General features: G+C 44.0%; 1 protein-coding gene across 1 annotated transcript in view; it reads right to left on the bottom strand.

The window, feature by feature from the left end:
* Positions 1 to 18,112, bottom strand: part of LOC113013804 (GTPase IMAP family member 5-like) — a 21,564-nt gene extending 3,452 nt beyond the window's left edge. The window contains exons 1-2 of the mRNA XM_026154977.1: positions 18,060 to 18,112; positions 1,470 to 1,708 (exon numbers count right to left, since the gene is read on the bottom strand). Of these exons, the coding sequence (XP_026010762.1) occupies positions 1,470 to 1,708; positions 18,060 to 18,112 (292 nt within the window). The remainder of the gene's footprint in view (positions 1 to 1,469; positions 1,709 to 18,059) is intronic.
* Positions 18,113 to 23,157: the final 5,045 nt, after the last annotated feature.

Genomic DNA, 23,157 nt, shown 5'->3' with positions numbered 1-23,157 from the left:
ACATGGTATCACACAACAGACAATAATCATTGAAAACATACTGCAATGGTTACAAAGGCTACAATTAGTTCCTTCCATTTTCCAAACGTGTCCTGTAGCCACTTATGTAGCCACTGACCGTGGCCTGTATCGGCAATTAGTTCTATCTGCAATGCTTCAAGTTTATTCATAGCTTGTGTGAATGAACCGTTAGGGGCGGTGTTATTGGGAATGAAAGTACAGCATACATCAACGGTTACTAGACCACAGGTACTGGTCCAATTAACAGGTAAAGCTAATCTAAGGGTATTATTGCACATCCAATAAGCATGTGGGATTGGTCTAGTTAGGCGCGTGACCATGTGTGATTTAACTAACTCCCCCCAGTCAGTGTCATTTAATACACCCTCTGGGGGAACAATGATCGATTCTCCGCTCGAACTTGAACTGTGTGTGTGTTCCTCCAGATATGATAAAACTTCAGCCACAGAGACAGCTAGCCATGTCTCATTACAGCGTGCACCTGGGGAGTCAGAGAAAAATGTATAGTTATCCTTTGTATAATCTATATGGGTGTCTGGGCCAGTTAACTTTAGTCTGCGCAGACATATCATACTAGGATCTGTCCTAAGGGCAGTGAGGGTTTTAACCTATTCTTAGGGTGTTTCATTGGGGCGCAGGTCCCTGCGGTGTCATTAGATAACTTCAATAATTCGCCTAATGGAGTCTCAGGGTTAGTTGGTGTGTGTGTGTGTCTAAGTAGGCAGTCGAGAGGGCTCAGAGTCAACTGTAAAGTGTCTTTAAGGAGAGCATTATCTCCGCCGATTTTCTCTAGTCCCTCAGTGAGGGGGAAACCGGATATGGGGTATCCTACTATAACCTGTTCTGGATTACCCTTTGAACAGACATAACAGTTACTGTTTCCTAAATCACGAGCGGCTATTGTGGCATTTTCATACCAGGCGTTAGCTCCTGCTCTAGAGGGCGCATAAAATGGTTTATTAGTGGCGTCTATGTTGTCATTTACTGATTTTAGGGAGCGTGAGGAGTGCATTAAGTAGGTGTCTTGCAAAATAGAGCATGAGGTATCGTCAGCAAAATACGACCTGCAGAAATGTGAACATGGTTGCAGTTTACAATACAAAATAGCAAAGAAAAATCCTAAAGTTAATGCGATAGATATAATAAATAACCTAAATATATAAGAAAATATATAAGAAAAACAGTTCTTCAGTCGTCTCCTGGCCTGGTCCCAGGTTCGAGAGACATTGAATAAGCGTCGTGTGATGACAATGGGCATTTCATTTCCTCCATGATCAGGATGGAATGAGTCTAGCTTTACCAGATTAGACATCATGTGGTACTCTCGGCTTTCTGTTCCTGCTGAATGTTGAGTACCTTGTTCTTGTTCACGTGAAGGATCAAAGAGCTCTGAGCCGTGGCTCTTTCAGGTGTTGTGTGTTAATCAGTAATTGCGTGTGTGTATGTACATTGGTGTGTATGCCCGCCGGAGATGTCGTCTGCTTGATCCGACGCCTGAGATGGTCCGATTGGGCTGGTCTTAACCCTGCTGGCATGAATCCACTGAGGTTGTCCGTCCGTAAGGATGCTGGTTCTCGTCACTGCCAGTACAGCCTGGGGGCTGGAAAACGCGCGGCCTCCCAGAGTGTCCTTGGTTTTAGCGGCTTCACTAACACCGCATCTCCTTGTCTCCACTTGTGGGTTGGAACTGTGGAGGGGAAAGGCTGAGAGAGACAAACTTTCTGATAGTTATTATTCAGTGTTTCTACCAAATTGTAGACATAGTCGGACAATGCAATATCTACATCACCTTCTAATAGCAGTGCCCCTCTGGAAGCTGACCATGGTGTTGGAAATAGTCTTATTTCAAATGGAGATAATTTGGTTACTGCAGATGGAGTCATTCTAATCTGACAGAGGACTTGAGGAAGTAATTTGATCCAGGTCATTAAAGTTTTAGCACACTTTTGAATTACTTCTGATGTGAATGAAGGTCCTCTATCACTGTTAATTTGGTGAGGTATTCCGAATCTGGGTATTATTTCATTGCTCAACTTTTGATAGACTACTTCTGCAGTTTCTTTTGAGGTTGGATAAGCTTCTACTCATTTACTAAATTGATCCACTATTACCAGTAAGTACTTGATGCTTCCTTGTGCTGGCATATGTGTAAAATCAATTTGTAATGTATGAAATGGAAAATCTGGTTGTGGTAAATGCTGATGTTCTGCTTTTGGTTTTCCTACATTAGTTCGTACACATGTTAAACAAGTTGCTAATATGCTTTTTACTGCATGCAATGTTTTCTCAATTACAAATCTTGATTTTACAAATAAATCTTGATTTTACAAATCTTGATTTTATTGCCCCTATTACCCCTCTTTGTCCGACATTTCATGTCGGACAAGGACTGGCAGTAGGGAAGATGGGAGGGCAATCAAACCCTTAAGATTTTGTATAGGCCATCTCTGTCATCTAAGGTACAGTCATTATTCTATGCAGAGGCTTGCTCTTGTATGAATTTTAAATCAACATTTGTGTCTAAATAGTCTGGGAGTGTAACAAGTGGCAGCTGTAGGGGCACAGATAATACTTCCTGTCGAGGTGCTGCAGCTGTGACGCAGCTGCAGCCTTGGCTGTCACGTCTGCTAGGGCATTACCTGTTGCTTCGTCTGTGTCAGCTGTACTGTGTCCTTTCGTTTTTACAACTGCAATGGCCGATGGTAGCTGTATAGCCTGCAAAAGTCTTTGCACAAGATCAGAATTAGCAATCGGTTTTCCATCAGCAGATCTAAATCCTCTTTGTCTCCACAATGTGCCAAAGTCATGTACAACGCCAAACGCATAGCGGCTGTCTGTGTAAATCGTCACACGCCTATCCACATGTAACTCACAGGCACGTATTAAAGCCATGAGCTCTGCTTTTTGTGCTGAGTGAAATGGTAATGAGTGAGCCTCTAGTATTATGTCAGGCAATGTCACCACTGAATAGCCACAAAAAAATGAGTTGTCATTCGGCCTTGAACAGGACCCGTCCACATAAACCGTGGCTGAGTCTGGAATAGGTGTTTGCTCTAAATCTGGACGTGGTGCTGTGGATTCCTGTATACGTGTCATGCAGTCATGAACGTCAAGCCTGTCTGAGCCATCCTGTCGGTCAGAAGAACACAGCATACGAATAAGTAAGTGTGCTGGCGAATTGGGTGTGCTGCTCACTTTTATAGTGAGATTTGCATATGTTGTGTAGTTATGTTTGCTAGAATGGTCGTGACCTGGTGATTGGTGTGTAGAATAGTGTCATGTGAGAGTGTGAGCTTCTCGCAGTCCCTTATCATGATAGAGCAAGCTGCTACTGCCCTCAGGCAGGCCGGCATTCCTGAACAACCACGGACAGCACCTTGAATAGAAGGCTACTGGACGGTAGCCACTGCCATGCTCTTGGGCCAGTACACCTGTGCAGGTTCACAACAGTCACGCAGAATGTGGTCATGAAAAGAACAGTCTGGTATCCACTGTCTGCAATAGTTCACCATGCCTAAGAAGGACAGCATTTCCTTCTGTGTAGTGGGCCGAGGGACGGAGGTCACAACTTTGACCCTGTCTGCAGTCATGGAACGTTTTCCGTGGGACAGTGTAAATCCCAAATATTGAACAGAAGTCTGACAGTACTGCATTTTCTTTGCCGATGCTTTGTGGCCAGTCTGTTGGAGGTGCTGGAGAAGCATGTGTGTAGCAGTTTGACATAGTTCCTCACTCGGAGCACAGAGGAGGAGGTCATCCACATGTGGATCAGGGTGCAGCCCTGGAGGAGTGAAGCTGTCCAGGGTAGCACGGACCACCATTGAGAAAGCAGCAGAGCTGTCTATCATGCCTTGGGGCAGACGGGTCCAAGTGTACTGCTTATTTCTATGTGTAAATGCAAATAACGGCTGTGTGTCTTCATGCACAGGCACTACTCCTGTAGTCAATAAATCTCCTATGATGACATCTAGAGCTGCGGCTTTTTCGGTGGAAATGGGACATTGCTTGACATATACTGGCTTGTTGTTTTTCATGAGCTGTGCATGATTAGGTATAAAGCCAATATAAGGTATAAGGTAGATCTATGTGTCGACATGGTTTAGTTATCGTAACCTATGTCTGAGTTATGTGACAAAATCACTGTTTGACCTTCACTTGTGTGAGCAGTTATCATGTTGTTGAACAGTGTGAGAGAAACAAAAGTGTGGCTTGTTGTATTTGTACACGTTTTTTTTTTTTTTTTTTTTTGGCACAGTGTGTGACGTGGAATACCAGAAAAAACGATGTTGAGTTCATTCTCTGCTGAGGCGTCCAGCTGACACAGAGGCTGTTCCTTCTCCATCAGGTCGGTACATAGGGCAGAGAAAACATAAGCTGTTATCAGTGTCAGCAAACATTTCACCCTTTGTGTTAAATTAAATACACAAATTCATTTTTGCTCTGGGTGTCTGCGGCTGCTGGAAAACTGAGCTAAATTTGCACCTCTAGCTTGTCTACCTTGTGGATTGTAAGGCTGCTTAGATGTGGAGCCAGTATTGCGTGCTTCCCGTTGTTGCCAGTTACCTTGACTGGAAGAGCTCCGCTGACGCCTAGTGGCAGGAACTTGTACTGCGTTCTGTGGTCGAGGCGCGTGTGCTTTATTGGAGACTGCAAATCGACACTTACTCTTATCTTTCCACAGCAAAAACACACATCTCTACTCTTATCTTTCCGTCCTCTGAAACTTCCTTGCTGTGCTGGAGCAGATCCTGCATACATTAGTTTCTCACTTTCCTCTGAGCCTTCAACATCAAAATTCAACATCATCTTAACACTTTTAGCTTTCGTGGTAGTATCTGCACTGGCCTTCAGTTTTACTGACCTGTTTTCTGGCGATAATCGTTCGGGATAGGGCTCCGGAAATAAATTAGAATGCATTGAACTTACAGTTCTTAAGTTGTAAACAAAGTCAGTCACGTAAGTACTTCCGCATGTTCTGGATACGTAATCATGGAAGTCTTCACCGATTCGCGGACACGTCACCGGAAGTGGGAGGCGTCCTGAGCCGTTATTTGAAACTTTTTTTTTTTTGGTTTTACAGTTAATTTCGATTTTTTATCGGACCTGTCTGTGGTCTTTGAATTATTCTGACCCATGTTCAGTGATTTCCAGAGGGGTTTACACGCTTTGAAGGATTTATGTTAGTATTTTGCTGTGGCACAGCTGAGGTTACTTTGAATTTATTTTGCTAGCAATTTTTGTTTGGGTGAGCAACTTCTCACTTAACGAGCAACTTCTCGCAATACAACAGGCAACTTCCTGTGTCTTTCAGCTTTTAATTTACCTTATTCGGGGACTAAAGAAGTCGTCAGTGTATCTCTCTGGATCACTAAGTGAAACTTGCATCAGCATATCCCGTTTTTATGGGTGATCACTGAGAGAGGTATAATACGGTCTTTATATAAATATGAAAGACGCATATTTACCTTCGTCAGCAATCCCACTTCTTGACACCAAATTGAAGAGAAAATCTCCGTCCCGGTTTCCCTCCAAGGCGTGAGCACCGATAAGCAGAGTTTTGTCCTTTCCTTATAAGACTCCTAATTATTCAAAGTAACACTCAAGTATGCCGTTCAGCTGGGTTAGTTACAGTGCCGGGAGTAGCTTGGGAGAACAAGGAAACACAGACTGCTTCAGGTTGCCTTCCCAAACCAACTCAAAGGTTTATTCAGTACAAAACAGCTTATATAGAGGAAAAAAAGGTTCGTGTGTCAGCAGGTTCTCAGTTCAAACCGGTACAGACCAAATAAGGAAACGTCTTCCTGCCTTGTGAGCAGAGAAGTATCCTTTGTATAGTTCAGCTCTTCAGTTACAATTTATGATCATCCCAGCAAAATACACTCCTAGACATAGAATACAGAGTTCTTTCATTAGTGAATTCTGAAACAAACCACCTGGCCTTTAACAAGCTCTTTTCTAAAAGATAAGGAAGGGAGGATGGGAGTAAGGAAGTGGTCTCGTCTCTGTGGTATTTTCGACCTTGGGGTACCAGCCTGTGATTCTTACACATCAATTCTTGGGTCAGAGAGAAAGAGAAAAATAACTAGTAAATGGGCCTTATTGAGTAACAGTTTTCCTGTATAATATCACAATAAAACAATATCCTGTAAATGCTACCATGGTATCAAAATATCACAACAAAAGGCACTCCTTAACTTTCATAAAATCATAATCCCGTGCATATCTGACGTTTTAACCAATCAGATCACAGATCGAGGAAGCGAAACTGATGTCATTGCTGATCATTTCTGAAAGCAGACTGGACAGACTGCATTCACTCATGGAGTAAGAGGCACAAACACACCTGAAAGTGGCTTCATAGAAGAAGAGGACACGCTTCACTCAGCTGTTCACACAGTCGGCGGTTCTGCTTTGATGTGTGACTGATATCTGAACTGAATAACCGGGAAGTTTGAGTGCAGAAAGAAGCACACGAAGAAGACTGGAGTCTCTGAATCTTTCTCTTTGAGACTGTGGACCTGCTGTTATATATACATAATGAGGATTTCATGGAGTCTTTTCTCTCTGTGGGATGTGATCATCTGCTTGAATTTCTCTAAAGGCGAATACATGTTTAATTTTCACTGCATTTGACCGTTTCTAAATCATTTAGCTGCTTAAATGCTAATGCTGCTGCTTGTTCATAGCACAACATTGTTGAGTTTGTAATCGGGTAGCGGAGGCGACGTCTGGATTCAACACTTAATTTCAGGCTTTACAGTGGCACTCCATCTTGTTACCTTTACTTTCTTCTTCTCCCCTCTCTCTTATCCAGCCTGATTAGCGGCACCCCTGGTCTGACAGGGTAACAGCATGTAATAATTTGCCTGTATTATAGAACCTTGTAAACACAACAAACATGCAAACAAAATGAGGAAGCACATGCTCTGACACATTGTGGCATTGCACACAGTGTTTTTAACGGCTTTATGAGCAGAAATGCAACACACCCGGTTCCTTCCTGAAGCTAGTTATCAGTTGGCACATTGATCTCACTACAGTCAACATTTAAGAGTTGTTTAACTCGAACTGCTAACATTTTATCGCCTCATACTAACCAAACAAGCTAAATAAGAACAGATTGTTATTCTTTAACATTTCATCACAAGTGTCGCAAAAGATTTCTTTTACTTTATTTTCAGCAGCTGTTTTCACTTTTTACCCTCCCAGTTTTCTGGATTTACATGATTTACATTTTTCATCAGCTGTTGAAACTTTTGCAGATAAACTAAACACAGCAAAAACAGTTCTAGTGTAACATGTTACATATTTTAATAATAAATGGCTCTTAAATCATGTTAGAATAAAGAAACCAATCATAAAGTTATTTAGGTCAGGTGATGACTGTGTGGATGTGTCACTGGGAGTGGAACTGATATAGTCTCAGTGTGATAATGATAAAGGTGAGAGGTCATCCCTTCTTGTTTTGTCAGTGTTTGTCAGCAGTTTGATTGTCTCTTTGGCTTAATTCTGACCCGCGTTTCTGGATTTACACAGTTGTGTAACAGATGAAATGTTCTGTTTTACAGATACGTCACACGGGAAGTGAAACCTCAGTTTTACAGGTAAGAACATGGATAATCTCCCTGAAATTGTTTAAACAGACGGACGGAAGTGAGGTAAGTGACGGAAGTGATGTTGTAGGTGACGTCAGACGCCGGAGATTTTGGCGGAGAAAAAGCAAATGGTAGCATAGAGTTTAACAAAGGTTTTTCCAAGCTTCAGTATTACCAAATATACTAATCAATTGTCATATAACTAACAACATCTGTTTTATCATCTCTAACACCCTGGAGGACAACGGGGAGAGTTTAGACGCTCTCCAAGATTACATCGACCGCTGTTTTCAAGATTTAGTAATGCATAAGGCCCAGAGTGCATCTTCCCCGGCCAAAATCGAGACGCCGTCATCGAAGAGAAGTCGCCAGGCAGACTCCCCCGGTACAACATCGCCTGCCGGCAAAGACATCGCAGAAATCCTGGAGTCAATCGACAAGCGATTGTCCAGTTTCGATGCGAGGCTGTCCCTGGTGGAGATCTTACACCGGGAATTTAAATCTCTGAGAGAATCCCTGGAATTCAGCCAGCGGCAGGTGGAAACGCTTGCCGCTGAAAATGCCACGCTACGGGAGTCGGTTAAATCTCTCACCGATAACGTGACCCAGCTAAACATTGAAAATAAAAAAATAAAAGAGTCCGTTATCGATCTACAAGCCCGTAGCATGAGAGATAATCTTGTGTTTTCTGGTATTCCAGAAACTGCCGGAGAGGACGCAGAGGCAACGGTGAAAAGCTTCATTAAAATCCACCTGAAGCTGCCGGAGGACACCGTAAAGAACATCGACTTCGATAGAGTACATCGCTTGGGGGGCGCGCGGTCGCGGACCGGGAGACCACGGCCTATTGTGGCCAAATTCAGTCAATTCAAACAGAAGGAACAGGTGAAGAGTCGCGGCAGAGAGCTGAAAGGAACGGACTTCAGCGTGAACGACCAGTTCCCCAAAGAGATCCTGGAACGACGCAAGGTCCTGTTCCCAGTTCGACGTAGCTTTATCCAGAAAGGCTCCCGTGCTGTCATCGCTGTGGACCGGCTCTACGTGGACGGACAGCTGTACCGCGACCCCGGCACCACACCGTGGTTATACTGACTGCACTCCAGATAAGAACCCGCTACACTCTTTTCTTATTCATTCACACTTTCTCCTTTAAAATGTGTTTAACCTAGTAATATCAGTAGGATGTCATAGCAGATATAACACCGTCACCCTCCGTCATTGCTTTAATTGGAATGTTTCCGTTTCGTCTCTTTTTTTTTTTGTTGTCGCTCACAGTTCATGTGGTTTCTTTCTTTCTCTTGTCTTTCACTGCTGTGGTCACCTACTTCCCCACTCACCTACAAACAACACTCTCTATTTCTCCATATTTTCACAACACGATCACGCAAACACATCAGCTCAACGGCAGCACATTCACAACAGCCTCACAGCACGCACAGACTTGCAGGACACATAAGCAAGCCACGCTTGTTCATATTAGTGAATATTCACACACATAGTCAGACTTATGGAGTCTCTCACCACACTTCTTTTTCTCTTTCTATTTATAAACAAGGGATGTTTCCATATTCTCTCCACCTGTCTAAACGAAACACCCAGCATACATCATTAAACATACACGCACAATTAAGGGAATGCTGAGGTTTGTCACATGGAATGTAAATGGAGCTGGCACCAGAGGAAAGAGGTTAAAAATATTTAACCAGCTTAAAAAACTACAGGCAGATGTTGTTTTATTACAAGAAACTCACAGACCTGTCACAGGTTTAAATGAACTTAAAACACCTGAGTTTCCTAACGTGTTTGCAGCCGGTTATAATTCTAGACAACGGGGAGTAGCAATTTCAATACATAAAAATGTTAATTTTACAGTACTCGATACAGTTATAGATCCAGAGGGTAGATTTCTAATTATTAAACTATCAATATTGAACAAAAAACTATGTATTGTTAGTATATATGGTCCAAATGTTGATGAACCCTCATTCTTCCACGGTTTTTTTAGTGCACTCTCTGAACACCTTGATTGCACAATCATTCTTGGCGGTGACCTCAACCTTGGACTAAATGAAGAAATGGATAGGCTCAACACAACAGGAACTCAGCGTAATTGGCAGTCCACAAATATAATCAAACAGTATATGAACGACTTTGGTCTTTGCGATGCATGGCGCTCTCTTCACCCCACCAGTAAGGAATATACTTTTTTTCTCGCATGTTCATCACTCTTACTCTCGTCTGGATTATTTTTTGGTCAGCAGCTCACTGCTGTGTGACATTTCAGACACTGAGATTCATCCTATAGCTGTCAGGGATCATGCTCCTGTATCTTTAACACTAATGCACAAGAATAATACTACGCCAAGTAAAAACTGGAGATTTAATATATCACTACTTAAAGATGAAGACTTTATTAAATACATATTTAGACTTTAATGACACTCCCGGAATATCTGCTTCTGTTCTATGGGAAGCAGGGAAAGCTGTGATGAGAGGTAAAATAATTTCTTTCTCATCACACAAAAAGAAAGAAGAAAACAAAAATATTCAGGAATTAGAAAAAAACATCAAATCACTAGAAGAAGCCTACGCGTCCCACCAAGATCAGGAAACATTGAACAAAATATGCAAAACAAAACTAGAATTAAATGAAACTATTAATAAAAAAACACAATTCCTTATACAAAGACTTCGCTTGCAGAATTTTGAACACAGTAACAAATCAGGTCGATTTCTAGCTAACCAGCTAAAAATAAATAAAGAAAAAACAACTATATGTGCTGCTAAAGATTTATCGGGGAACACAATATATGATCCTGGAAGAATAAACAACATTTTTAGGGATTTCTATGAAACTTTATACTCACCACAAATAAACCCATCTAAAAATGAAATTGATCTGTTTCTTGACAACGTAACTCTTCCAAAATTACTAGACAGTCAAGCAATGGAATTGGATTCGCCACTGACGCCAAGTGAACTCCAGGAAGCCCTGATAAGTATGCCCAATAATAAGGCTCCAGGTCCAGACGGCTTCCCTGCAGAATTCTACAAAGAATTCTGGACAATTTTGGCACCAGTATTCCACAGCATGTTGCAGGAAATCGAGGAAAAGGGCAGACTACCACCAAATATGAATTCTGCCAACATTAGTCTCCTGCTAAAACCAGGCAAAGACCCTTTATTTCCCTCAAGCTATCGTCCAATTTCTCTTTTAAATGTAGACCTTAAAATAATCTGCAAAGCTCTCTCAAAGAGATTAGAGAAAATGACCCCCCTCTTAATTCATCCTGACCAAACTGGTTTCATAAAAGGTCGGCACTCCTCAACAAACACTCGTAGATTACTTAATTTAATAGACTACTCATACGATAAAAACATCGAAGCCATAATATTATCTCTAGATGCAGAAAAAGCATTTGACAGAGTTAATTGGAAATTTTTATTCGCAACTTTACACAAATTTGGTTTTGGAAACTCTTTCATAAACTGGATAAGAATATTATACAATTCCCCAACGGCTCGTATCAGAACAAATGACCAGACATCCTCCAGCTTCTGTCTCCTGAGGGGCACCAGACAGGGATGCCCACTCTCCCCCTCACTTTTTGCAATTTTTATCGAACCTCTAGCAGCAGCATTTAGACAGGCTACAACAATTAAGGGCATAAAATGTAAGAACATAGAACATAAAATCAGTCTCTATGCGGATGATGTGTTGCTTTTTCTGCAAAACACACAAACCAACCTCTCTGAGGTAATTACTTTAATAAACTGGTTTTCAAGAGTTTCAGATTATTCAATTAACTGGCCAAAATCTACAGTTCTCCCTATTAACTGCTCCTTCCATAATTCTTCCTCTGCCCCACTGCAATCCGGAAATATTAAATATTTAGGTATTAATATCTCTCCTAAGCTTACAGACTTAACTAAACTAAACCACATCCCACTTCTAAAGAAAGTAGAAGGCGATCTGACTAGATGGAAATCTTTACCCATATCACTCATGGGAAGGGTCGCCACTATAAAAATGATGATCTTGCCAAAAATAAATTACTTATTTTTGATGATCCCTAACAAACCATCACAAGATTGGTTCAGATCTCTGGATTCATATATTTCCAAATTCCTTTGGAAAGATAAACCCCCGCGTATTAGCTTAAAAACGCTACAAAGAACCAAGGATAGAGGAGGATTAGATCTGCCTAATTTTTACCAATACTTCTTAGCCAACAGGCTTCAGTTCATCTCAGAATGGTTAAAACATACCTTCTTAGTTGAGCCCTGGCTAGATGTTGAACAGGCACTATGCAAGGATCTAGAGATTTCAGACCTACCATTTATTAGCTCAAACATCAAAAGACATGAATGCTTTAAAAGTATCAACATCAGCTTTTCTCTAACAGCATGGTGGGAGTTTCTAAAAATAACGGAGTCTTCATTAATCCCATGCAAACGTACACCTATCTGGAATAACCCTGACATATTACAAAACAATAATATGATTAATTTCACAGAATGGAGTTGTAAAGGAATTAAATACTTAGAACATATATTAGAGGGAACAGAATTTATTCCATTTGACAGACTAGTTAAACAATATGGGATCAACAAGACAAGGTTTTTAGAATATCAACAAATTAAATCCATAGTAAAAAAGAAATTTAACCTCAGTCAAGTTGAATTACAAACACCACTAAGTGCGGCACATTTTCTTACTCTTAAATCCCCCAAATTATTATCTAAAATATACAGAACACTTTCTAAATTAGATGAATCAATATCCCTTCCTACTGCAAAGTGGGAAGCAGATTTATCAGTCAACCTAAACCAAAACTTCTGGTCTCAGATTTGCTTAAAAACTTTTAAATTAATTAAAAATCCCAGTCTGCAATTAATACAATACAAAATACTTCATAGAGTGCACTATACAGGTCATCGGATGTTCAAGATGGGCTTTACATCTTCCAACAACTGCTCACACTGTCAAGGCAATACACCAGACAATTACATCCACGCTCTTTGGTTCTGTCCACCAGTGCAAAAGTTTTGGCGCGAGATATGTGAAGACTTATCAAAATGTCTGAAATGTAACATTCCAACCTCCCCCTTAGTGTGTTTGTTGGGCAGCTTAGATAATGTCACTTCAGAAAAGAATATAGCCCATATGATCTTCACTGCCCTATGCATAGCCAAGAAAACAGTCCTCATGAACTGGAAAAATAAAAATAATCTTAATTCTAACCAATATAGAAATTATCTATTAGATTACATTAGTCTTGACACAGCCTCTGCCACCACATTAGATCAATTGCTCTGGGCCCCTTTTATCAGCTCCATCACCTAGTGGGGGTGGGGGGTCATAGTTTGGTCCCGCCTTCACTGTTGTGATTGGTGAGGGGGTAGGGACAGGCTTAGGGCGTCGGGGGGTTCCCCGGAGGCATCTTCCTTGGGGGGCTCAACCCGGGGTAGCGGTCACGTCCGGTTGAGGGCTCTGTTGGCTCTCAGGTGACTGTTTCCTCGCGGCTGCGTGCAGCGGGGCTAGGGGAGGGTCTGTGCTGACGGACGCGGGTTACTGACCTGGCAACCTGGCTGCCCCTGGGTGGGTCCGGGATGGGCGTGAGGTTCTGGGGGCGCTCCGTCTCTGGGCTGGGGCCCGGGCCGGGCCTCGGGGGCTCGGGTCCTGGTTGGTGTGTTGCCGGGGTTGTGGGCGGGTGGGTGCATGGGGGCCCGCCCCTGGAGCAGGGTGCCGCCGATGCATCGAGCCGCCTGGGGGGCTCTTCAACTGGTGGGGGGGATGGTCACATCTTGCAGGAGCTTTCTTCTCTCAGGAACTCTCTGCAGGAGGGGGAGATACAGGAGAGGTGGAGGAAGATCTCAGCCTGGGCGTTTACCGTCTTATGTAGTCTGGAAGATGTGTGGTTGGTGGGGTGGGTGCAGTTTTCTCTGTGGTGGGGTTGGGTGGACTGTCCAGGGCTCTGTGGAGCCGGGGGGCGCTACTGCACTGGGCCCCGGTCTGATGGGCCTGGGCCCCCCTTCCCTGGCGGGTCGCGGAGGGTGGGAGTGCCTACTGGGGTCAGCGGGGGAGCTGGCCCCAGGGAGGGGTTACCTGCCCCTCCCTTCCTTCCCTCCCCATCTCCAGCTGCCTCCCTCTTCCCGCTCCTCCACAACCACCCACACATGGAGTGTGTGGGTGGTTGGAGTGGGGGTATGTGGGGGTATGTCACCAGGGTGCAGAGGAGGCTAACCCCCCCCCCCCCCCCCCCCCGTCCCCTTCTGGCTGCCTCTGCCTCAATTTTATCCCACAACTTAGACATTCACATTATTCACACTCTCATTACACATACATATAGGATCTTGGGGGTGGGCACAATCACGGAGTCCAAATCACCATCAGGGTGTATACCTCACCCCTGACGTCGTTGCCCACCTCTCAATTTTAAATACACTTAGTCATTGAGGGTTAGCAGGAGGGACTATGCGCTTACCTGCTGCTCCTTGGCAGGTAGCTCCATGCCCTCCTGGGTTTTAATTGCACCTTAGAACACATATGCATCAACACTACAATGAGCGGGTGGAGGGAGGTTTGGAGTCTTCTCCCACCCCCATTCTCTGCGGCCTGCCGGAGCGGGAGGGCTAGTAGGAGGAGTTGGCCGTCCGACTGCGGTCTGGGGTGTGGGGCCTCCCTGCTGCTGCGGAGTCGGGGTGGTCTGCCTCTCCCCACCGCAGGGAAAAGGGTAACACCACCTGGGTCTGGGTGCAATTCCCCCCTCCAGGGGCAAGGGTACCTAGACCCGGTTTGTAGAGTACGCTTGGGGAGTGTGATTGTGTGCACAGCGTCTCTTTATGTCTGTCTCCACGTTGGTTGAGTGTGGAGTGAGTGCATATGAGAGCATGAGGGTGGGAATGGATGTTTGTGTCTGTGTGTGCCTGTATGTCTGTGTCTATATGTCAGGTTGGGTATCAGACGCCACCTCTCTGGGGACACCTCAGGCCCTCCAAGGTTTGGAGGCCTATCTCCACCCACCACCACTTCCCCTGCCGGTGGCGGACTCCCTCAGGTGTCGGTGTGTTGGTGGTTCTTTGTGTCTGGGGGTGGGCGTCCGGGTACACACTGGCTCACTCCTTGGCGGCCGCTTGTCGGGGCCTGGGGCTCGCTCGGGCCCCTTTGGAGGTGGGGTGCCCCCGGCCTCTCGGCCTAGGGCTCGGTCACTCAGGCGCAGCTGGGGGCCGGCGGAGCTCACGGGCGCGTCACTGCAACTCCCCCTGACTTCTGCTCCGCGGCTGCTGGGCGAGCCCTCATCTGGGACTCTCCTCAGCTCTTACTGGGACAGTGGCGCGGCTGCCCCTCTGTTGGTCTTCCATGGTCTCTTGTGTTCTGGGGGCCTCTGGATGTCTGGAGTTTTGATCTCCTCCATACCCGCTTCACACCCTGGAGGACGGGGCTGTGGCCCCCCCACACTCCCTAGCAGATCATTACATGGAGAAACCTTTGGAATGCAAGCATGCTGATCCACACAGGTATGCACACATGGGTATTCACAGACGCGGACTAAAGCTTTCTTGGCTGCTGCCTCAAAGCACACTGTGCGCTGTCTATCTTGCGTGCTGCACAATATCGTTTATTACTTAGTAAATACTGATATCTATGACTAGCTAGTTTATTGTGATGGTGCTTTGTTTTCTCTATTATTATGTTGCTCTTTGTTGTTTGCTGTCTCCTCTGTTTGTTTTTGTTTGTTTGTTTGTTTGTTTTTTTTTCTCCATACAGGTGACCCAGGAGTTTTTTTTTTTTTTTGTCTCTCTTCCCCCCCTTCTCACCGTCTCTTCTCCCCTTTGGTTTTCTTTCTTTCTCTCCCCCTCTCTCTCATTCATTCCCCCTGTCCTATTTATTAAAAAAAAAAAAAAAAAAAAAATGACAAAGGATGAACTGAAGCTCTGCCATCACGTAATGTCGCATACTGCTGTTTCTGATGTCATTTAAAAAAAAAAAAAAAAAAAAAAAGAACTTTTTGGTATAAACTCAACTCGTCGTGTTTGGAGGAAGAAGAATACTGAGTTGCATCCCAAGAACACCATACCTACTGTGAAGCATGGGGGTGGAAACATCATGCTATGGGGCTGTTTTTCTGCCAAGGGGACAGGACGACTGATCCGTGTTAAGGACAGAATGAATGGGGCCATGTATCGTGAGATTTTGAGCCAAAACCTCCTTCCATCAGTGAGAACTTTGAAGATGAAACGAGGCTGGGTCTTCCAACATGACAATGATCCAAAACACACCGCCCGGGCAACAAAGGAGTGGCTCCGTAAGAAGCATTTGAAAGTCCTGGAGTGGCCTAGCCAGTCTCCAGACCTCAACCCCATAGAAAATCTGTGGCGGGAGTTGAAAGTCCGTGTTGCTCGGCGACAGCCCCAAAACATCACTGCTCTTGAGAAGATCTGCATGGAGGAATGGGCCAAAATACCAGCTACTGTGTGTGCAAACCTGGTAAAGACCTATAGTAAACATTTGACCTCTGTTATTGCCAACAAAGGTTATGTTACAAAGTATTGAGTTGTATTTTTGTTATTGACCAAATACTTATTTTCCACCCTGATTTACGAAGAAATTGTATGTGCAGCCCTGTTTATAGTTTTCTGTGCATTTCAAACATTGTCCTTTCTGGTGTTTTTTTTGTTTGTTTGTTTGTTTGTTTGTTTGTTTGTTTTTTTAATATCTAAAGTAACATGGCTGCTATGAGGCCAGCTGTGGACCTTGCCCTACAAATGATCCAGGACGGATGGGATGAAGAGACCATCGGAGGCATTGACTCAGAATCGGACATCTCAGATATAGAGGACCCAGACTATTGTCGTCCCCCTCCCCCCGAACAAGACTAGTCAGATACAGAGGAGTCCTCTGAAGAGGAAATGGATATTGAGTCTAACAGAATGAGCCCCTCTTACTGCTCTGGCCACAATATTCTGAATTAGTCGGCCAGGGCTTGCACCTGGGTTTAGTACTGTGTCCCCAGTAAATGCATGGAAGATGTTCATGTGTGATAATATAATAGAAGAGGTGCTGACATGCACAAACATGGAGGCATGAAGAGTAGCCACAGACAGGGGAAAAGAGTGGAAAAATGTAATCAAACAAAAGCTCCTGGCCTTCATTTGATTGACCATTTTTGCAGGAAGTGAGAAGAACTGGGATGTACCAGTCAGTGTGTTTTTTGGGAGTCCTCTGCATAACCCATTGTACAAGGCCACTATGTCAATTCAAAGATTTAAAGATATTCGCAGTTTCTTGCACTTTGATGACAAGAGGACCAGAGCTTACCGACTGAAAACAAACCACATGGCAGCTTTCAGCTACATATGGGGCCTGTTGCTGGTCAACTGCAGGCAGAAATTCATCCTCAGTGATTGTGTTACAGTGGATGAACAACTTGTGCCTTTCAGAGGGAAGGCCCAGCTTCTGCAGTATATACCTAGCAAGCATACAAAAGTGATACAAGCGATAGAAAAACTGCAATTTCTTAAAATTAATGAAAAAATAAATAAAAATGCAAAGTGCCTCATGTCACAAACATGTTTTATGAGGAATACCTCAAATATGAAAATATAACAACTCTTTGTTTTAAAGATTTTGAAGAATAACAACCGAGTTTATAGCAAAATGCATTGTTTCTATTTGGGGTCATTTTGTCTTGTTCAGTGGTGGTCGTCTTTCAGCCTTTCTTACCTTGGCCATGTCTCTGAGTATTGCACACCTTGTGCTTTTGGGCACTCCAGTGATGTTGCAGCTCTGAAATATGGCCAAACTGGTGGCAAGTGGCATCTTGGCAGCTGCACGCTTGACTTTTCTCAGTTCATGGGCAGTTATTTTGCACCTTGGTTTTTCCACACGCTTCTTGCGACCCTGTTGACTATTTTGAATGAAACGCTTGATTGGTCGATGATCACGCTTCAGCAGCTTTGCAATTTTGAGACTGCTGCATCCCTCTGCAAGATATTTCACTATTTTTGACTTTTCTGAGCCTGTCCAGTCCTTCTTTTGACCCATTTTGCCAAAGGAAAGGACGTTGCCTAATAATTATGCACACCTGATATAGGGTGTTGATGTCATTAGACCACACCCCTTCTCATTACAGAGATACACATCACCTAATATGCTTAATTGGTAGTAGGCTTTCGAGCCTATACAGCTTGGAGTAAGACAACATGCATGAAGAGGATGATGTGGACAAAATACTCATTTGCCTAATAATTCTGCACTCCCTGTATGCAGAGTGCTCAGAATTAAGGGATGCGTCAGGTGGGAGCTCACCACAGCCTCGTTTTGCCCTTACATCGTTTTTGTAGCTTCAATATGGGATATTTGTTTCCTGTGGCTTTTCAAACTGCACGTGCTGCACGTGCTGCACTGCTGCCTGCTCCTTATGCATTGCTGCGAGTTACGCCATCACCTGGCCGAGCAGCTGAGCTTGCTCCTTGGGCTGCAGGTCCGACATGCCCAACGGGTATTTTGGTATCACTGTGATAGAAAGGACCCAGAACACACTGTGTTGGAAGGAGAAATAATTGATTTGCAAAGGTTCTTTTTCACTCCTGACAGCTTTACAGTTGTTGCATTGCTGCTTGACACACACAGGTCCAGGTTCCAGCTTCACTGATATACAGAGGGCTTAGCCACCTTTCCAGCTTCCTGGCACTGTCCCTTGAACCCACTTCACCATCCCTCCTCTTCAGTGGAGCTACAGACCACAACTCCCCAACATTATTCTTACACAATAAGTTGAAATTAAGACTTGTCCCTGTTCAGACAGTGAATGGACTGATGTCTTGTTCCAAAGCCTCACCGAGCAACAGTCCTCATTACTTGATCAGTATCCAAAAAAGCCAGTTTAACAGCTGTGGTTTTATTTGCAATGTGTCAACTATGTGTCCCCCCAAACATCTCCCAGTGTCACAGTGGATCAGGTCAGGAGACAACTGAGGAAGCTTCGCCCCAGAAAGGCAGCAGGCCCAGACAAGGTGTGTCCTAGGATGCTAAAGGCGTGTGCTGCTGAACTTGGGGAGCCGCTACAACGAGTCTTCAACCTCAGTCTGCGACTGGGGAGAGTGCCCGCCCTATGGAAGACATCCTGCATCGTCCCGGTCCCCAAAAAGAACCGGCCCAATGAGCTGAATGACTTCCGACCGGTGGCACTGACGTCATATCTTATGAAGACTCTAGAGCGGCTCTTCCTCAACCTCCTCCGACCACAGGTACAACATGCCCAGGACCCACTACAGTTTGCATACAAGGCGGGTGTCGGAGTGGAGGATGCCATCCTGTACCTCCTACACAGAGCCCACTCACACCTGGATGGGGGAAAAAGCACGGTCAGGATCCTGTTTCTTGACTTTTCCAGTGCCTTTAATACCATCCAGCCCTGTATGCTTCAGGAAAAACTGAACAGGATGGAGGTGGACCCCTGCCTGGTCGCTTGGATCTCCGACTACCTCACCGACAGACCACAGTACGTCAGGCTGAAGGACATCACGTCTGACACAGTGGTCAGCAGCACAGGAGCACCACAGGGAACTGTGCTGTCCCCTCTTCTCTTCACCCTGTACACCTCTGACTTCTGCTACAACTCTGAATTATGCCACATTCAGAAGTTTGCAGACGACACAGCCATCATGGGGTGTATCTGGGATGATCAGGAAGAGGAGTACAGAAGTCTGGTGAGGAACTTTGTCGCATGTAGTCACACAAACCACCTGCAACTCAACACCTCAAAGACTAAGGAACTGGTTGTGGACTTCGGGAGGTCTAGAGCAGGTCCACTGCCGGTTCAGATAGAGGGGGAGGAGGTGGAGGTGGTCAACAAGTACAAGTACCTCGGGCTGTGGGTGGACAATAAACTGGACTGGTCATGCAACACAGAGCACCTGTATAAAAAAGCCCAAAGCCGACTGTACTTCCTCAGGAGGCTGAGGTCTTTTAACATCTGCAGGAAGCTCCTGAGGATGTTTTACCAGTCGGTGGTTGCTGGAGTACTTTTCTATGCTGTGGTGTGCTGGGGGAGCAGCACAGCAAAGAAGGACTCATCCAGGCTGGAAAAACTGATCAGGAGGGCTGGCTCTGTGGTCGGCATGAAGCTGGACACTCTGGTGACAGTGGCAGAGAAAAGGACACTAAAGAAACTGATGGACATTATGGACAATGCCAGTCATCTTCTGCACACGGCCATTAACAACCAGAAGAGTCTGTTCAGTGACAGGTTGCTTCTCCCCAAGACAAGAACTAACAGACTTAAAAACTCCTTTGTCCCACACGCCATCAGACTGTTTAACTCCTCTCTGGAGGGGAGAGGGAGGGGAAACAGGAGGACAAAGGAGGGGGGAACAACTAAGCTGTAGTGCCTCTTCACCTCACTGTGCAATACCTTTGTAAATAGTCAACAGTGCAATAGACTCAATACTTGAAATGTGCAATTCATTCACTTGTATTTTTATTTTTTATTCCTATTTATTCTATTTATCCCCTTCGTATATTTTATTTATATTGTCTCTGTATTTATATATGTGTGTGTATATATATATATATATATATATTTGGAAATCGAATTTCCCAGAGGAACCCACCCGAGGGATTAATAAAGTTCTATCTAATCTAATCTAATCTAAACTATTTACAGTGTGACTTTTGTGTCTGAAATCAGCAAAGAAAACAGAACAGCAAGGATTTAAAAACAACTTTTTGTAAGCAGTACAAATGCATGAGTCTTCCAATATAATCGACATTATACCTGAGTTCTTGTTTCTTTAAATTACTAGTGACATATTAACATAAATTGGTGGAGAAAACAAGTAGCATTCAATACCCATTGGTATTTATTTAGATTATTTTTCTCCAGTTGATCTTTCTTAGTTAACTTCAATAATTACTTCCTCCAAATCATCAACATGTATTTTAGACCCCATTCCTACAAAACTGTTCAAAGAAGTCCTGCCATTAATAAAAGAATCTGGAAAAAAGGAGAACGCATTTGGAGGAGTCTATAAATTGGGACAGCCTTCGTTGCATCGCTGTGACATAATTGGCCTTCAAATGTGGCCTCAGGAGGATGCAGCCTATGAATTTGGATACCCCAATAGTTACACTGTAATAGGTCTAGGCTCCTGGAGGTTCCCATGATTCAGTGTTTCTTCTTCATTTTTTTCACTTAATATGTGTTTTTGCACCTCTTTTTGCATTTATATATTAGTTACTATTAATCTCTGGCTGTCTTCCATAGCGTGTTTGTGTCCTGTCGCCTTCTTCCTGCCCAACCAGTCATGTAGGACGGCCCCTCCCTGAGCCTGGTTCTGCTGGAGGTTTCTTTCTGTTAAAATGAAGTTGTTCCTTTCTCGCTCATACAGGGTCATATGTTTGTTGCAGTTTTCTCTGTTTTCTTTTTATTAGTGTAGATAACTTGCCTTGAGGAAACTGTTGTTGTGATTTGGTGCAGTATAAATAAAATGAATTAAAAATTGAATTGGCAGCTTTAGACCCAGCCCCCAGACAAACCTTCACCAGTGAATTCCTTCGTGGATCTTAAGTAGGATTTTCAACCATATATGCAGCTCTAGCCTCTGCCAGTACTCCTGTCCATGCCCAATCTCCTGGCCCATTTTTACAGACTCTCCATGTCTGCCAGTTAGATGGATTTGTGACAAAGCTTGATTTCATGTTTTCCTTATCCCTGCAAAATGAACTTGTTGTATAGTTGGATACATTGTCAGCCATGTAAGTGGTGGATAATGGCAGATATGGTGCTATCATCAATTAGCCAACAGTTTTGGTTATAACTTGAAGAACTAGCCGATTTCAAAACATCTTTCATAACTGAAGTTCAGACATAGTTTCACAAGAGTTATGGCTTCATCTATGACTGAGCATTTTTAACCACAACTGCTTTGGTAAATGCTTGATCATTATCAGAAATTCTCTTTCTGTCTCTCCCTCTCACACTCTCCAAACTTTCAGAGGTTTATGGACTGTTGTTAAAAGAAGGCTAGAGTGGTAAACATGGCACTGTCTAAACGTTTATGAGACACGTTGTTGGAATCAAATTCAAAATGTGCTAATGCATCTCTTAAATGAATGTATTACCCCGTTTCAAACATTTGACATATTAACCCCTCATAATGTAACATACTTGATACATCTGTTTTTGTGACTTCTATATCTTGAGTGTGATAGTTCTATGAGAGAGGCGTTTGTTGTATAAGTGGTTGCTGTATTTATGTATTGTAGTTGTCCCAGAAGCTTGAATATTGGATGAACCTGTGAGGCCAGCTTGTTTTACTATTTTGTAGGTTTCTACCAACACTACTGCTAATATTTCAGTCATCCCTTGCTTTGACTAATTCTCTAGATCTAGTAAAGCAAAATGAAATCTATAAGATTACTATTTACTTATAAATACTCAAATCTTATCCAAATCTTGTCTTACTGTGATGCTTTTTGTATACTTTGAACTGCATACATTAAACTGTTGTAGCTATTTCACACAATAAAGCAAATGATACATACAATCCTATATTTATTAACTACTAGCAGTAATATACAACAGCAGGATCCATGATATTGTGAAAGTTCATTTACACATAAGGAGCAACAGACATCTTTCTGGCCATGACCTCTGTCTTCCTTGGTGTTACACCCCGGCCTAGGCAACCGGGGTGCAACGTAGAAAAACAAAGATAAGGAAAATAAAACCACGAAGGCTCTCCACCAAAAATAATCCCAAAACGAGATTTAAAGCAAGATACGACATTTATTTACATCAAAACAACAGACTATTTACAACACAGGGGAGCTCGCGACCATGACACACTGAAACACAAGGTTTAAATACATAGAAGGAGCAATTAGGGAATGGACTACGGGAGGGAAACACAGCTGGGGCAAATTAGAACTGACGAGACAGGGAAAATGTAAACTGAACACACTAAGATAACACAGACTTTCAAAGTAAAGCAGGAAATACATAAGTCATGCAAAAACAAAACACTGACACACCGAAACGTAACATTTCCCCCTACCCAAAAATCAAACATGTAACCCCAAGTGAAAAGTTTGATTCAGACAAACGAAGGCTGAAGACGAAGGCAGACGAAGCTGATGGAGGCTGGAGCGGTCCCACTGACCCTCCAGCAGACGACGAAGGCTGGAGCGGTCCCTCGGACCCTCCAGCGAAGGCGGATGATGGCTGGAGCGGTCCCACGGACCCTCCAGCGAAGACAAACGAGCAGCTCACTAGCCGCAAACACGGACACGCAGCCCACCAGCTGCAAACACGGACACGTAGCCCACCAGCTGCAGAAGGCTGGAGCGGTACCGCGGACCCTCCAGCGAAGGCGGATGGAGGCTGGAGCAGTCCCTTGGACCCTCCAGCAGACGACGAAGGCTGGGGCGGTCCCTCGGACCCTCCAGCGAAGGCGGATGAAGGCTGGACCGGCCCTCGGACCCTCCAGCGAAGACAGACGGCTGAAGCGGTCCCTCCCCTCCAGCGACGACAAA

This window comes from Astatotilapia calliptera, chromosome 3 (assembly GCF_900246225.1).
Source record: "Astatotilapia calliptera chromosome 3, fAstCal1.2, whole genome shotgun sequence".
In the NCBI taxonomy this organism is placed as follows: Eukaryota; Metazoa; Chordata; class Actinopteri; order Cichliformes; family Cichlidae; genus Astatotilapia; species Astatotilapia calliptera.
This window is presented reverse-complemented; position numbering and strand designations above follow the sequence as displayed.